The sequence below is a fragment of the Homarus americanus genome, unplaced genomic scaffold, assembly GCF_018991925.1.
Source record: "Homarus americanus isolate GMGI-L3 unplaced genomic scaffold, GMGI_Hamer_2.0 scaffold39066, whole genome shotgun sequence".
Taxonomy (NCBI): Eukaryota; Metazoa; Arthropoda; class Malacostraca; order Decapoda; family Nephropidae; genus Homarus; species Homarus americanus.
This window is the reverse complement of record NW_024739034.1, coordinates 15,190-30,000: the sequence shown is the minus strand read 5'-3', so window position 1 is coordinate 30,000 and position 14,811 is coordinate 15,190. Positions and strand designations below refer to the sequence as shown.

Genomic DNA, 14,811 nt, shown 5'->3' with positions numbered 1-14,811 from the left:
AGAATGCTGGCATTTGTTCTCTTTCTTCCCAGCGAACTCGGAGGATGGAACATTGACTATGTTGGTGAAAGTTTTAAGGTGCCTTGAGGTGCCTCCTGTATGTAACCCATGTCTCGCCAATATATAGCAGGTGAGGACCACTGCTTGATATACTGTAACTTTGTAGATAATTTCAGCTCCCTACAGCTGAAGACACAATTTCAGAGTCTGCTAAAGGCTTGAGACGCACATCTGATCCGATGCTGAATCTCTTCATCGATGTCTGCGGTGGTGAACAGGTGGGAGCCGAAATACCGAAAGTGGGTAACATTAGAGAGGGTAGTACCGTTAAGATGGGTGGGGGCAGGTTGAAAGAGAATCTGAGTCCTACGTACAGTTACCTCAAGGCCGACATACACATCTGCGTAGGTGTTCAGGATCTCCTGTAGGTCACATTCAGTGTGAGCAACAAGAGTGAGGTTGTCTGCATACTGTAGTTCAGTAATGGAAGCTGCTGACACCTTTGTTCTTGCCTGGAGTCATCTTATGCTGAAAAGGTCCCCTTCACCCGGTACTCGATGTCCACCCCGCCGTGCAATTGGCACTGGCACGAATAAAGAAGGCAGCCAAGAAAATGGAAACGAGAGTTGTTGCCAGTACACACCCTTGTTTAACCCCCATCTGGATGGGAAAGAACTCAGACTGGGTGCCATTGTGCAGGAGTTGCCTCACAATGGTGATGAATTTTCGGGGGCAGCCAAAACGGCTGAGGGTCCACCAGAGGGCTTCCCTCTTGACCGAGTCGAAGGCCTTGGTTAGGTCGATGAAAGCCATATACAGGTCACGACGTTGTTCTCTGCACTTTTCCTGTATCTGGCGGGCAGCAAAGATCATGTCAGTGGTGCCATGTGATAATCTTAAGCCACATGACATTCTGGGAGGAAGTTTCCTGCCTCAGAAAGAAGTCTGTTTAAGAGACTCGGGCGATAGTCTTGCGAACTATGGACAGTAGCAAGATTCCACAGCAGTTGCCACAGTCTGACCGGTCTCCCTTATTCTTATAATTATTGACAATGGGGTCTTTTAAGAGCTTGGGGGATTTCCTCCTTTTCCCATATATTCTCCAGGAGAGAGTGGAGACGGCTGGTAAGCAGAGGTCCTCCTGCTTTATACACCTCGGCTGGGATTCCATCAGGCCTTGAGGCTTTGTTATTTTTCATCTGTTTGATGGCAGTAGCTACCTCATCCAGGGATGGAGGATAGCTAAGGTGGGTCAGCTGTGGATGCTGAGGGACCTACTGGGTAGTCAGGACATCCACATCAGTGATTCGGTTGAGAAGTTACTATCGGATGGCGGAGGGGGTGCTCCACGAGTGATTGGCCCATTAAATGTTTTGATGGAATTGAAAAAATTTTGCATCTTGTGCTGGTCTGCAAATTTTTGTGTTTCACATGCTTTATTTTTAAACCAGTCATTCTTTAGATTATGTAGTTTGCTAGGCCACAGCTTTCTTCTTGCAAAGGGTATCAGCTGTGGTTCAAGACTGAGGGTTGTTCTGCCAGTCAGTTAAAGCAACACATCATTGATGAGAACATTGATTACCAAGTAATTTTCATCAAACCAGTCCTGGTGTATTCTTTTGATCTGGCCAAATGTCTCTCTGCAGGTTTTTGTCAATGACAGTAGTGAGAATATCTTTTTCAGCACCAAGATTTGGGTTGCTCGTTGTCAGGTTGTTTATCAGCCCATGTTCGAGTTGCTCTCTGAAAGCATGTGCTACCGCTGGATACTCCAGTTGCTTAGTGTTAAAACCTCTTCTGGAGGCTTGCTGCCTTCACCGTTTTGGGGCGACGTGAAGTGAGAGCTTGGCTCTGACGAGCCGATGATCAGTGTCGCAGTGGTCTGAGCCACGCATGGCACGAGTGATGAGGACATCTCGGCGATCTCTTTCTCTGACAATGATGTAGTCAATGAGATGCCAGTGTTTGGATCATGGGTGTTGCCACGAACCCTTGAACTTGTCAGCCTGCCTTAACAAGGTATTGGTGATAGTGAAGTTGTGTGCAGCATACTTTCCGAGGAGGAGGCAGTTGGGATTACACTTGCCTTGTCCACTTCTCCCTATGGTTCCCTGCCAAATGTTAGCATCTCTGCCAACTCTGGCATTAAAGTCTCAAGAACACAACCTTATCTTCTCTGGTGATAGAGGTTAGCACTCTGTCGAGGTCGGTGTAAAAGGCTTCCTTGATGTTGGGGCAAATGCACTGATGAAAAAGGCATGACATGTGTGATTCAGTGGGACTCAGAGCATCATGAGATGCTCGTTGATCCCAATAAGCATTTCTGTTAGCCTGTGTAGGATGTGTTGATAGATGGCAAAGCCAACTCCATAAATGCAGTTTCTCTCAGCAGCAAGCTTACCCTTCAGGAAGAAGGTATAGCCAGACCCGTTGTGTGAGTTGAACCTCGTCTAGGAGCTGGGACTCACTAATGGCTGCTATTGATGTTATACCTAACCAGCTCTTTGGCCACAAGGGCAGTTCTTCTTTCAGGACACTCATTTGTGCCAGTATCCAGAAGGGTCCTGATATTCCATCGCGACCATATGAAGTTGTATTGCTTGTTTTTGTATGGATCTGTGATTTTATTGTGTTTTGACAGTATTGGCACTACATTAGTGCACCGTATACTACTAACTCTTTAAAAAATGGTACTTTCACTCTCATAACTTGAATACTGTTACTCTTTATTTTTACTTGATAAGTTTTACTCACAGTAACTACAGTATTACTCTTTCCAGTACTTTGTTCACCAGTGCTAACTAACAAGTAACAACCCAACACCTTTAAAGTTTACACAAACAACATGAAATAGTCTGATAAGTAAATAAATGCATTGCATTCTAATGAACTGTCAAAGTAAACCTTAAAATCACAATATCCAGCATCTAAAAATAATGTTGAGTGACCTTACGGTATATTATGGCAGTAAACTCCTACCAAATACTATTTGATGAGTGGATACTAAAACAATATACTATACTTTACCTGGTTCCAAGCATCCATTAATATGTCTTTGAACTCTTCACACACAACGTAGCCGTCATACACAGGATGAGTCCAGCCTGAGTGAAAGTCAAATCCGACCATCGCTGGAGCACAGTCAATGTTCAACTTCTGAGCCAAACGGTTGAGACCACCAACTAAAATGAGAGGATATATTACAGAAACAAATGCATTTATTTATTTATTTATTTAGTGAGAACCTTAAAAGTACATCTGCCTTAAAACCAACTCATATTAAGATCATTTTATTGAATTGGTTAAGATAAAGCACTTTATTGTAAACAAATAAAACTACTAAGCATGATGAACCCATGGCAGTAGGCAGGGATGGATCCTACAGGTAATAAGTTGTCTGGTGGCTTTGTTGGCTGCCCTTGGTTGAACTGTATACTGTACCTCCACAGTCTATGTACAATATACCTGCCCTGTCTACACACATAATGAACTGTATACTTCCATTGTCTATATAAATGCCAAAGCAATTGTAAATTTTTATGAGGAGTTTACTGAATAAATGTATATTATTATTATTATCATTAACCATCTATAACAAATGGGTTAATGTGGACACTAACAGGGCTGTGAGTCTATCCAGAGGAGGAAAACAAAACAGGTTCCTTACTTCACCCCCTCAACCATATACAGTAATGGGCTTTCAATGGTCATCTGAACATAAGGTAATAACACCATGCTCTCTGCTAACACACACACACACACTGCTGCCTCCTAAATGGCCATCTATTACCCTTCATCTCACCCTCCAGTCTACCTCCTACCAACCATCTCTAACTAATACTCTTTTACATCAGTCTTTCAACTCCCCATTCTCTTAGTACAGTATATATGAGCCACTGATCCACCATCTACTTATATCAATACAGTACTCACATATTAACCTCAGGAACATTCACTTGTCATTTCTAACTACTGTAGTACCTTCACCTTTGTTCCAGAGTCCATCCTTCACACATAGATAATAATACTGGCTTAACAAGTCCCCCTGTACATCCCCCATCTTTGCCTGTTTACATACCTCCCTCATCCTTACATTTCCCACAGTAAGATGTTATATTTCCTTTTGTTACTCTGTGGTTCAAATATTTAATGCTCATCATGCCCTCCCTGATGCCTTGTACACAATACTTTTCTTCATTCAAGTCAACATTTATTTCTCTCTTCTCTATATACTGTACTGCACTTTCCTCACATTCACCATCTACTCTTTACTAGAACAAACACACTTCCAACTCACTCACACTTCCAAACTCACTCACAAACACACACACACTTCCAAACTCACTCACAAACACACACACACTTCCAAACTCACTCACAACACTTCCAAACTCACTCACAAACACACACACTTTCAAACTCAACAAATCACAAAACACACACTTCCAAACTCACTCACACACACACACTTCCACACCACCCGGTTGCCCCATGACCACCTGAGGTCCTTCATATCAACCCCAGAGGACGAGTTACTACACCAAATGAACACCACACCACCTGGTGTCTCCATGACCAGTCCAGGTCCGGGCCATCAACTGTAAACTATAATAATTTGTATGTTCAATTTACGTTCCTTCTTCTTTCAGTAATGAAAGCTTTTGTTAATCGACCCATCCACCCCGTGTCTTTGTATGCAATAAGTCATTTTTGTCCAATGTATATTTTCAGCCTTTGGGCTGCAGAACTTTTTCAATAAACAGTTAATTATTATTATTATTATTATTAAACTCACTCACAAACACACACACACACACCTCCAAACTCACTCAATAACACACACACTCAACTCACTCCAAACACACACACACACACACCTCCAAACTCACTCACTAACACACACACACCTCCAAACTCACTCCACAAACACACACACACACACACACTTCCAAACTAACTCACAAACACACACACACCTTTAAACTCACCCCACCTCCAAACTCACTCACAAACACACTTCAACTCACTCACAAACACACACACCTTCCAAACTCATCACAAACACCTTCACTCCTCCAACACACACACTTCCAAACTCACTCAAACACACACACTTCAAACTCACTCACACACACACACACACACACACACACACACACACACATCCACTCACTCACACACTTACAAACACACACACCCAACTCACCTCAAACACACACACACAAACTCCTTACACACACCTCAAACTCACTCACAAAACACACACACACACCTTCAACTCACTCTAAACACACACACACACCCCAAACTCACCCCACACACACACACACACCTCCAAACTCACTCCCACCTTCCAAACTCACCCACACACACACACCAAACTCACACACACATCCAAACTCACTCACTAACACACACACACACACATCAAACACACACACACACACACACACACACCTCAAACTCACACACACACACACACACACACCCAAACTCACACTCTCACAAACACACTCACATACACACTACTCACTCCACACACACACACATCCCAAACACACACACACACCCAAACTAACTCACAAACACACACACACACACACTTCAACTCACTCCTTCAAACTCACACAAACCTTCAAACTCCTGTGAACACACACACACACACACACACACACACACACACACACACAAACTCACATAAACTCACTCACTAACACACACACACTTCACTCACTACCTCCAAACTCACTCCCACTCAAACACACACACATCCAAACTAACTCACAAACACACACCCCAAACTCACTCACAAACACACACACACACACACACATACAAACTCACCCCACACTTCAAACTCACTCACAAACACACACATACTCACTCACACACCTTCCAACTCACTCACAAACACACACACTTCAAACTCACTCACACACACACACCTTTCAAACTCACTCCTCACACACACACTTCTCCTCCTAAACACACACACACACTTCCAAACTCACTCCTAAACACACATCCAAACTCACTCCACACACACTTCCACACACTCACCACCTGAGTCCTTCATATCAACCCCCACAGACACATTACACACAAATACACCACACCACCTCTCACACCCAGTCCCACCCCATCAACTAAACAAATAAACAAACCCTTCCTCATAATAAACCACACACACACACGTTCTTGATGCAATATCATTTCCAATACACCTTCAAACTTTCAATAAACATTAAAACATATTAAACTCACTCACCACACACACACACCTCAAACTCACTCACACACACCTCCAACTCACTCACAAACACACACACACACCTCCACTCACTCACTAACACACACACCTCAAACTCACTCTAAACACACACACACACACACTTCAAATAACTCACAAACACACACACCTTAACTCACACACACCTCCAAACTCAATCACCAAACACACACTCTCACTCCTTACAAACTCATCACAAACACACTTCCAAACTCCTCCAAACAACACACACCTTCCAAACTCATCACAAACACACACACACACACACACACACACACCCAAACTCACTCTCCTCCAAACTCACTCTCCACACACACACACACACACACACACACACACACACCTCCAAACCCACTCACTAACACACACACACCTCCAAACTCACTCACAAACACACACACACACACCTCCAAACTCACCACTAACACACACACACCTCCAAACTCACTCACAACACACACACACACCTCCAAACTCACTCACAAACACACACACACACACACACACACACACACACACACTTCCAAACTCACCTCCAACACACACACACACTCTAAACCTACCCACACTTCCAAACTCACTACAAACACACACACACTCCAAACTCACTCTCACAAACTCACTCACAAACACACCACACTTCCAAACTCACTCACAAACACACACACACACCTCCAAAACTCACTCACAAACACACACACACTTCCAAACTCACTCACAAAAACACACACACACACACTTCAACTCACTCACAAACACACACACACACACACACACTTCCAAACTCACCTACAAACACACACACACACACACACACACACCTCCAAACTCACTCACAAACACACACACACACACTTCCAAACTCACTCACAAACACACACACACACACTTCCAAACTCACCACAAACACACACACACACACACACACTCCAACTCACCCACCAAACACACACACACTTCCAAACCCACACACACACACACACACACACACACACACACACACACACACACACACACACACACCTCCAAACTCACTACAAACACACACACACACACTTCCAAACCCACTCACAAACACACACACACACTTCCAAACTCACTCACAAACACACACACACACACACACCTCCAACCTCACCCACAAACACACACACACTTCCAACCCACACACACACACACACACACACACACACACACACACACACACACACACACACACACACACACACACACCCCAAACCTACCAAACACACACACACACATTCCAACTCATCACAAACACACACACAAACACACACACACACACACACACACTTCCAAACTCACCCACAAACACACTCAAACCCCACCCCCCCACACACACACACACACACACACACACCCTCCAAACTCACTCACAAACACACACACACATCTCCAAACCCACCTCACAAACACACACACACTTCCAAACACTCCACACAAACACACACACACCCTCCAAACTCACACACACCTCCAAACCCACTCACACACACACACTCCAAACACACACACACTTCCAAACTCACTCACAAACACACACACACTTCCAAACACACCACAAACACACACACACCTCCAAACTCACACACACCTCCAAAACCCACTCACACACACACTCCAAACACACACACACACACACCTAAACCCACCCACACACACACACACACACACCTCCAACCACTCCACTAACACACACACCTCCAAACCCCACACACACACACACACACACACTTCCAAACTCACCACAAACACACACACACACACTTCCAAACCCACACACACACACACACCTCCAAACTCACTCACAAACACACACACACCTCAAACTCACTCACCTAACACACACACACACTTCCGTATAGATGCGTGTGCGTTAACTACGGAGCCTGCTCTAGCTGCAATCTCATAATCTGGCCTTGCCTTCGCCTCGCTTTCCCCCACCAGAAACACTCTTATCAATCATCTCATCACACCACCTCCAGACCACCTCAGAGTTAGGCACCCATGTGCCAAGTTAGTATTATGTGGGGATTTGCAGCAAGTGGCTTTACCATGATATCCAGGACCAGCTAGCCACTATCTGGGGTATGACCTTCCCCACCCTGCGGTCAAAATACCCTTGACCTTATCTTAACTGACTTAGCGGACAGTACCAACCACCTCAGCCAATGCCTCCCTGCTCGGTGCTTAGCACACACTTATCAGTGCTCTGGTCCCCAGCTGCCACTCCCACTCAGAAGTACAGAACCCTACATCCAAGACCTACAGGCGATTACTGACTCTGCAGTGCGCCTCTTGAACGTGGATGATTCACCTCCTGGACTGATGTTGGCGTGAACTGGCGTGGAAACCGGATAAATTAACGCCAACACCACTGCGGAAGCTCACACTGCTTCCACTTCCCCACGAGAAGTCCGTCAGATCTCACCCAGCTGGCTTGCCCCTGGATCACCTCGGATCAAAGACTTATGCAACAAGAGACAGAGCCTTTCATCTCAGCAGCCACATCCGCTACAGGTCCCTCCGCCAACGAGTCATCATGAAATCGCTGCAAAAGTCCCACTACCCAACCAAATTACAACACAAACAGACCAACATCAGTCAATGGTATGGTAGCTTAAGGAGAACTCTCTGTGAGACTAAACAATAAAGGCAGCACCCCTCCTTCCTTAGCCATCTCACTAATGTTGGCCGAAGATGAGCAAACAAACCATTTAAGCTACTGTGCCAGAGCAGCTCCCCGGCAACTATACCTCTCCTGCTTACCCTACTGGCCCCCCTTCCCACTTGACAGTGAAGAAGAATTTAGATATAAGCAGCCTGGACAAACTAAAATTAAGCGGCTCTACCACCCCATTGACTTACCAATGAGCTTTCTTTAAAAGGGAGTTCTCCCCAAATTGCTAAACCCCTATGCTCCATCGTAATGCTTCTCTCAGTCAAGCCAGATGATGCCAACTGACTGGAAGACCTCTTATATATCACGCAGTGCCCAAGTCAACCAGCCCACAATCGCCAAATCAGCGCTACACGACCTATTGCAATCACCCCCAATACCCAGCCTAATCTGTGAAAGTTTTTGTGTTACGACTGGGCTTATGCTGATATTGCAGGAAGTAAATGAACCCTCTCAACAATTTGGCAACATAAAAACTTCCTCCACCACTCACTGTCTTGTCAGCTTTCGATTACGTATACCGCCATCTCGGCAGCATCATATAGCTGTCGCCTTCGTGATTTCACTAAGCGTTACAGGCCTAGTCGACTACAATAATCATCAACAAAGCTATTGACCTCGGGCGGAGAAGTCTTATACCATATTGAACTTCCTCAGTGACCGGCGCGTAGGTGTCTGCAGCTTCGAGGGGCTGTCTCCACCTTTCAGTCACTCACCTGTAAGCTGCGTCCCCAAAGAGCACCAAGATGGGACCACTCTGCTTCCTTATGCTCATCAATGATGCCCTAAGAAAGCTTCCTGCTCGCTGGAAATATGTCGGCGACTCCTACCATTGGGATCAGCGTCAACAATTCTGCTCCCAGCTATACGCCCTTCAGGATTTGTTGAACAGTCTCCAAAACTGGGCCACCAACAACCATGTCACCATCAACCATACCAAGACCATGGTTATGCACATCAACCTCTCCTCGACATTGTCCCCACCTCCTTCCATTACTCTGGGGTCCAGACACACTCCCGGGTTGTAGCAGATTCTGGCTCTCGGCGTCACCATAGACAACAAACTAAATTGGAAACCACACCGTCAGTGAAGTTATCAAATCCTCCAGTTTCCGTCCTCTCCCACCTCCCTCATGCGACTCCGTCCCTCGGAGTTCTTTGGCTATATTATTTACACAACATTCATACTTCCCAAGCTCACCTATGCCTCCCCCACCTGGTCTTCCTCAACCAAAATGCACTGCTTGTAAACACCTAGAAAAAAATTTTGAAAGGGCATGCAAGATTATTCTCTCCCCTTCCTGCTCCATATCAAGCGCTCAACACACTGACCCTTTAGGCTCTCACTGACCATCACCACGACCTCATCACACCAGAATTTGGTAAGCTTCTACACCATCCCGACACGGCTCCTACTACCTGAGAGATCCCCTAGTCCGAGGTAACATTCGACACCACAACGCATCCATCCCATCACGTTACTTGCGAACTGATTGCTATAAGTAGCCCAGTCCCCAACCATTGTAAAAATTATCAATAACTGTAATAAATCAATTATGTTCACTCCCAGTAAACACTACTCCTTGCACTGTCACTATGTTGAAATGAACTGTAGTTTGAGCTTTTCCCATCTAGTTATTATACCATGTATTTGTGTCACTCATATTTACTTGTATATTATTTATGTGATGTAACCCATTCCCCCAAATATGTAACTGTATATTTTTCATTTCTGGCTACCAAGCTCTTTCAATAAACCATTAATTATTATTACATTGATAATTAAACTCACTCACTAACACACACACACATACACACACTTCCAACTCACCCCAAACACACACATACCTCTTAAACTCCACACACACTTCCAAACTCACTCTACAAACAACACACACACTTCAAACTCACTCACAAACACACACACCCTTCCAAACTCACTCACTAACACACACACTTCAAACTCCTTACTAACACACACACTTCCAAACTCACTCACAAACACACACACACACTTCCAAACTCACTCACAAAACACACACACTTCAAACTCACTCACAAACACACACACACTTCAAACTCACTCACTAACACACACACACTTCCAAACTCACTCACTAACACATACACACTTCCAAACTCACTTACAAACACACACACTTCCAAACTCACTCACTAACACACACACACTTCCAAACTCACTCACAAACACACACACCCTTCCAAACTCAATCACTGACATTTGTAATTTTTTTCTTCAGAATCTCTCACAAGAACAGTTTTGTCGGCAAGCACCAGTTGACTCACTTCACCTTTACATCCTGTATCAATATTCACTGAACCTGCTCTTCTCTCCTTCATTGTTACTTGAATCTCTTACTGTCTGATCAAAGATATTACTAAACCACCAAGGTGATAATTATACATAACTTGACTTGGTCTTACTTTATCATCAAGTTTAGAAATTACCACCACCTCGAGACTTCCACTCTTAGGAAGTCTGATCACAGCATATATAAGCCTATAATTTTTTTTTACCTAAACATAATAGGATTTGAGAATATAAATTTACCATTTTGACATATGAGAATTATTTTAAAAAGTTTTCATGCTTCCTGCAGGTAAGAAGCCACCTCCCAAACTCTACCATTTGGGCCTGTATGAACACTCTTGTCAATCATGGTTGTAACTTATATTAAGAATCCTGTGTAACCCAACTCTGTAAAGCTCAAATTTTACTAGAACAAATTTATATTCCACCAATGATATGTTATATTCTGTACTTCTAATACAATGCTGAAATGAAAAACTCCACCAAATTATGATATTAATGGAAGGGAGAAGAAGAGAGAGACAAATGGTAATAAGATCCACCTACTTGGTATATGAACACATCCCTTTGGCAACATGGTGGGTTTGAACAGCTCCACATTGCCATACTCATTAAGTACCTTCCCTCCAGATGCTACTGGTGGCTCATAGTCTTCTACCTGCCACTCTCCATACAGTTCTAATGGCAGGTCTTTGATCACTTTACAAGTCAACTGTAATTCAGGCAAGAGTTATCAAGTTCCAAATTATAATGCATTAATTACCGCATATAATTCAGTTGTGTTTCAAGACGGGAACCAACAGTAACTACATGATGTAATATTAACAGGGTTGGTCACTGTTAAGTCTCGCAGTTAAACTAAAGAAAATCATCTTCACCAACACTGCCACTTCACTCTCAGAAAGTATTCTCAGAAGTCAGGTGTACAAAATGAAATATTATTCAGTTTTGTACAGTTTTATGTTCTCTTGGTTTATGTAACTTACAAATATGAACTTCTTTTTTTTTCTTTTCAAGTCATTGCCTGTTTAATGCAGGATGAACAGAAACAAGAACAAATACTGTACTGTACATTCATGCATTCTTTGTCAGTCATTCCGTATCAAAACAGATGTGTTCAGCTATAATGTTCCCCTTCTACTACAAGGTCCACCCATAATATCCATCTAATTTTCCACTGTTGATTAACACCATCCATCACGTACTGTACAGGTATCCCTTGAGATTTGAAAATTCGGTGATACGAATGTCCTAAATTGACACCACTCTTTCAAGAAACGAGATCTTCCCCTACTTATACGAATCTGGGTCTCGGCAAAAATTCAAATTTTGCATGCCGGGAGTCAGCTTAGGGAGATATGTGCAGAAACATATTCTTGCTCACTGATCATACCACCTCCCTCCGCATCTCCCACAAGCCTGCGTCTTTTCTTTTTTGCCATTTTTTTTCATTGAGCGTGTGCTACGATCTCTCTATCTGTGTGTATTCATGCCATCCTTTCCTTACAACTTTCATAACGGCAGCCAAGCATTCTGCTGAATCTTCAGCTACCTGTACTACTTGTTGGTAACATTGAAGGTGACTTGAAGCTGAAGCCCTTGTTACCACTCAGAGAATCCCAGGACTCTTAAGGGATTGTACAAGGATCATCTTCCGGTTATTTGGCGCTCCAACCAGAAGGCAGGGTGACTTCGGTGCTGATATACAATTACTGTACGTCATTATTACCTCTCAAACATGTGCAGGTTGTATTGTTCGAAGAACAACTTGTAAAACAAATTCCTCCTCCTCCTTGACAATGCTACTGCACACCCACCCAAAATGGAAGAGAGAGCAGACAATATCCAAGATGATGTTTCTACCACTTAACATCACCTCACTCATCCAACCCATGGATCAAGGTGTCATTTCCACCTTCAAGGCTTACTACCTTCGGTGCATGGTGCAGAACTTGTTCACCAGACTGCAGAAAACCAGACCAGCATCAAGTTATTTTGGAAGGCTTTAAACATTAAGACAGTCATTGAACACACCAATGAGTCTTGGAAGGTGTCATTGCAAACCATGAACCGCATTTGGCACAAGATTTGGCCCGAGTGTGAGCACGATTTTGCGGGATTTGGTGGATGTGGGAAGAGTGCAGCAGTACATTGTTAGCCTTGCTCAGGAGGCTGGGTTTGAGGTAGTGGACAGGGGAGGATGTCCAGGATCTGCTCCAGTCACACAGACAGGACCTCACTAACGAAGAACTCATGCAGCTCCAGCAGCAGAGGCTTCCTGAAGAGGAGGAGAACCAGTCAGAGGAGCTACTTGAAAGCCAGCTCAGTCTCAAGGTTGTCAGTGAGGGCCTTGATCTCATTTGTAAAGGGCTGGACTTTTTTCATGCCAAGAAACCTCAAATAGAAAGGAGTGGTGGTGCAGTTGCCTCTAGTGTGGAGAGAGACATCCGAGTCTACACTGAGATTCAACGACAGCTGAGGAGAAAGGCCAGACAACCCACCATATCCTCCTCCTTCAGACCCATCACCACCTTCAAACTGCTTCCTGCATCTTCCAGTCCCACTCCTTCTAGCGAATTTTCTTCTCCTCTTTCCAACTCTGGTGTCCTTGGCAGACCACCCCTGCTCACCCCCTAGTGGTAGTGAGCTCATACTGGCCTCCCTTAAGTAATGTGCCATAGTTAAACAGTATTTTATTATTTTACTTTTCATGTATTAGGTAGTAATTTCATGTGTTGGTTAATATGATAAGAATAGTTATGTACTATTTATCATTAGTTAGGTAGGTTTTGTATTTGTTTGTGAACAAATTTTTCATTTTTGGAGGTATGATATTGGGGTATTTTTGTTATTGGGGAATTGAACCCTATTTTTCCCATGTGTTTTGTATTCGACACAAAAGTTCACCTAACTATTTTTTGGGGAAAACCTAACCCACTCATATCTCGTGAGAATATTTTGTTAGCATGGATCTCCCAGCTCACTGGTTTACAAGAATAAAATAAGTAATACCAAATAATAAACTACAGGCTAAGAAAGCCTCACCTTATCCCATTTTGGGCGGGCCTTAACAACCTTGTAGGGCTCCTCTCCGACTATTACAGTCTTGGCCTCCTTCATCCAAGTGTCCCGAGAATGAAGGTTGTAGATGCTGTCACGAGGATACACCGGCTCGCTTCTGATAAACCCAACTGGGGAGACATCGGGTGGATATATTGCCTCAAACTTGAGAAGGTGGCGTTGTAGAGCATACAATGGGTGATTCTTGTACCTGGAAGAATGAGACTGTTAAACCATTCAGGCTTTCAAACACAGTACAATGTCTCTCCCACCCTCCCCCACACACACACACACGTCCTCCTTCACACACTTTCTTCAAATCAAAATCAAATAAACTTTTATTAAAGATATTCATGAGAATTGTTACCCCTCTATCTACAAGTCTGCTGTACTCTTTTACCATCAAATTACTATAACAATTGATGTTGT

General features: G+C 43.8%; 1 protein-coding gene across 1 annotated transcript in view; it reads right to left on the bottom strand.

Moving 5' to 3' along the window:
• Positions 1-14,811, bottom strand: part of LOC121874410 (DNA repair protein complementing XP-C cells homolog) — a 42,806-nt gene that overhangs the window by 23,647 nt on the left and 4,348 nt on the right. Inside the window, exons 4-6 of the mRNA XM_042378540.1 lie at positions 14,368-14,593; positions 11,869-12,034; positions 3,028-3,182 (exon numbers count right to left, since the gene is read on the bottom strand). Coding sequence (XP_042234474.1) covers positions 3,028-3,182; positions 11,869-12,034; positions 14,368-14,593 — 547 coding nt within the window. The remainder of the gene's footprint in view (positions 1-3,027; positions 3,183-11,868; positions 12,035-14,367; positions 14,594-14,811) is intronic.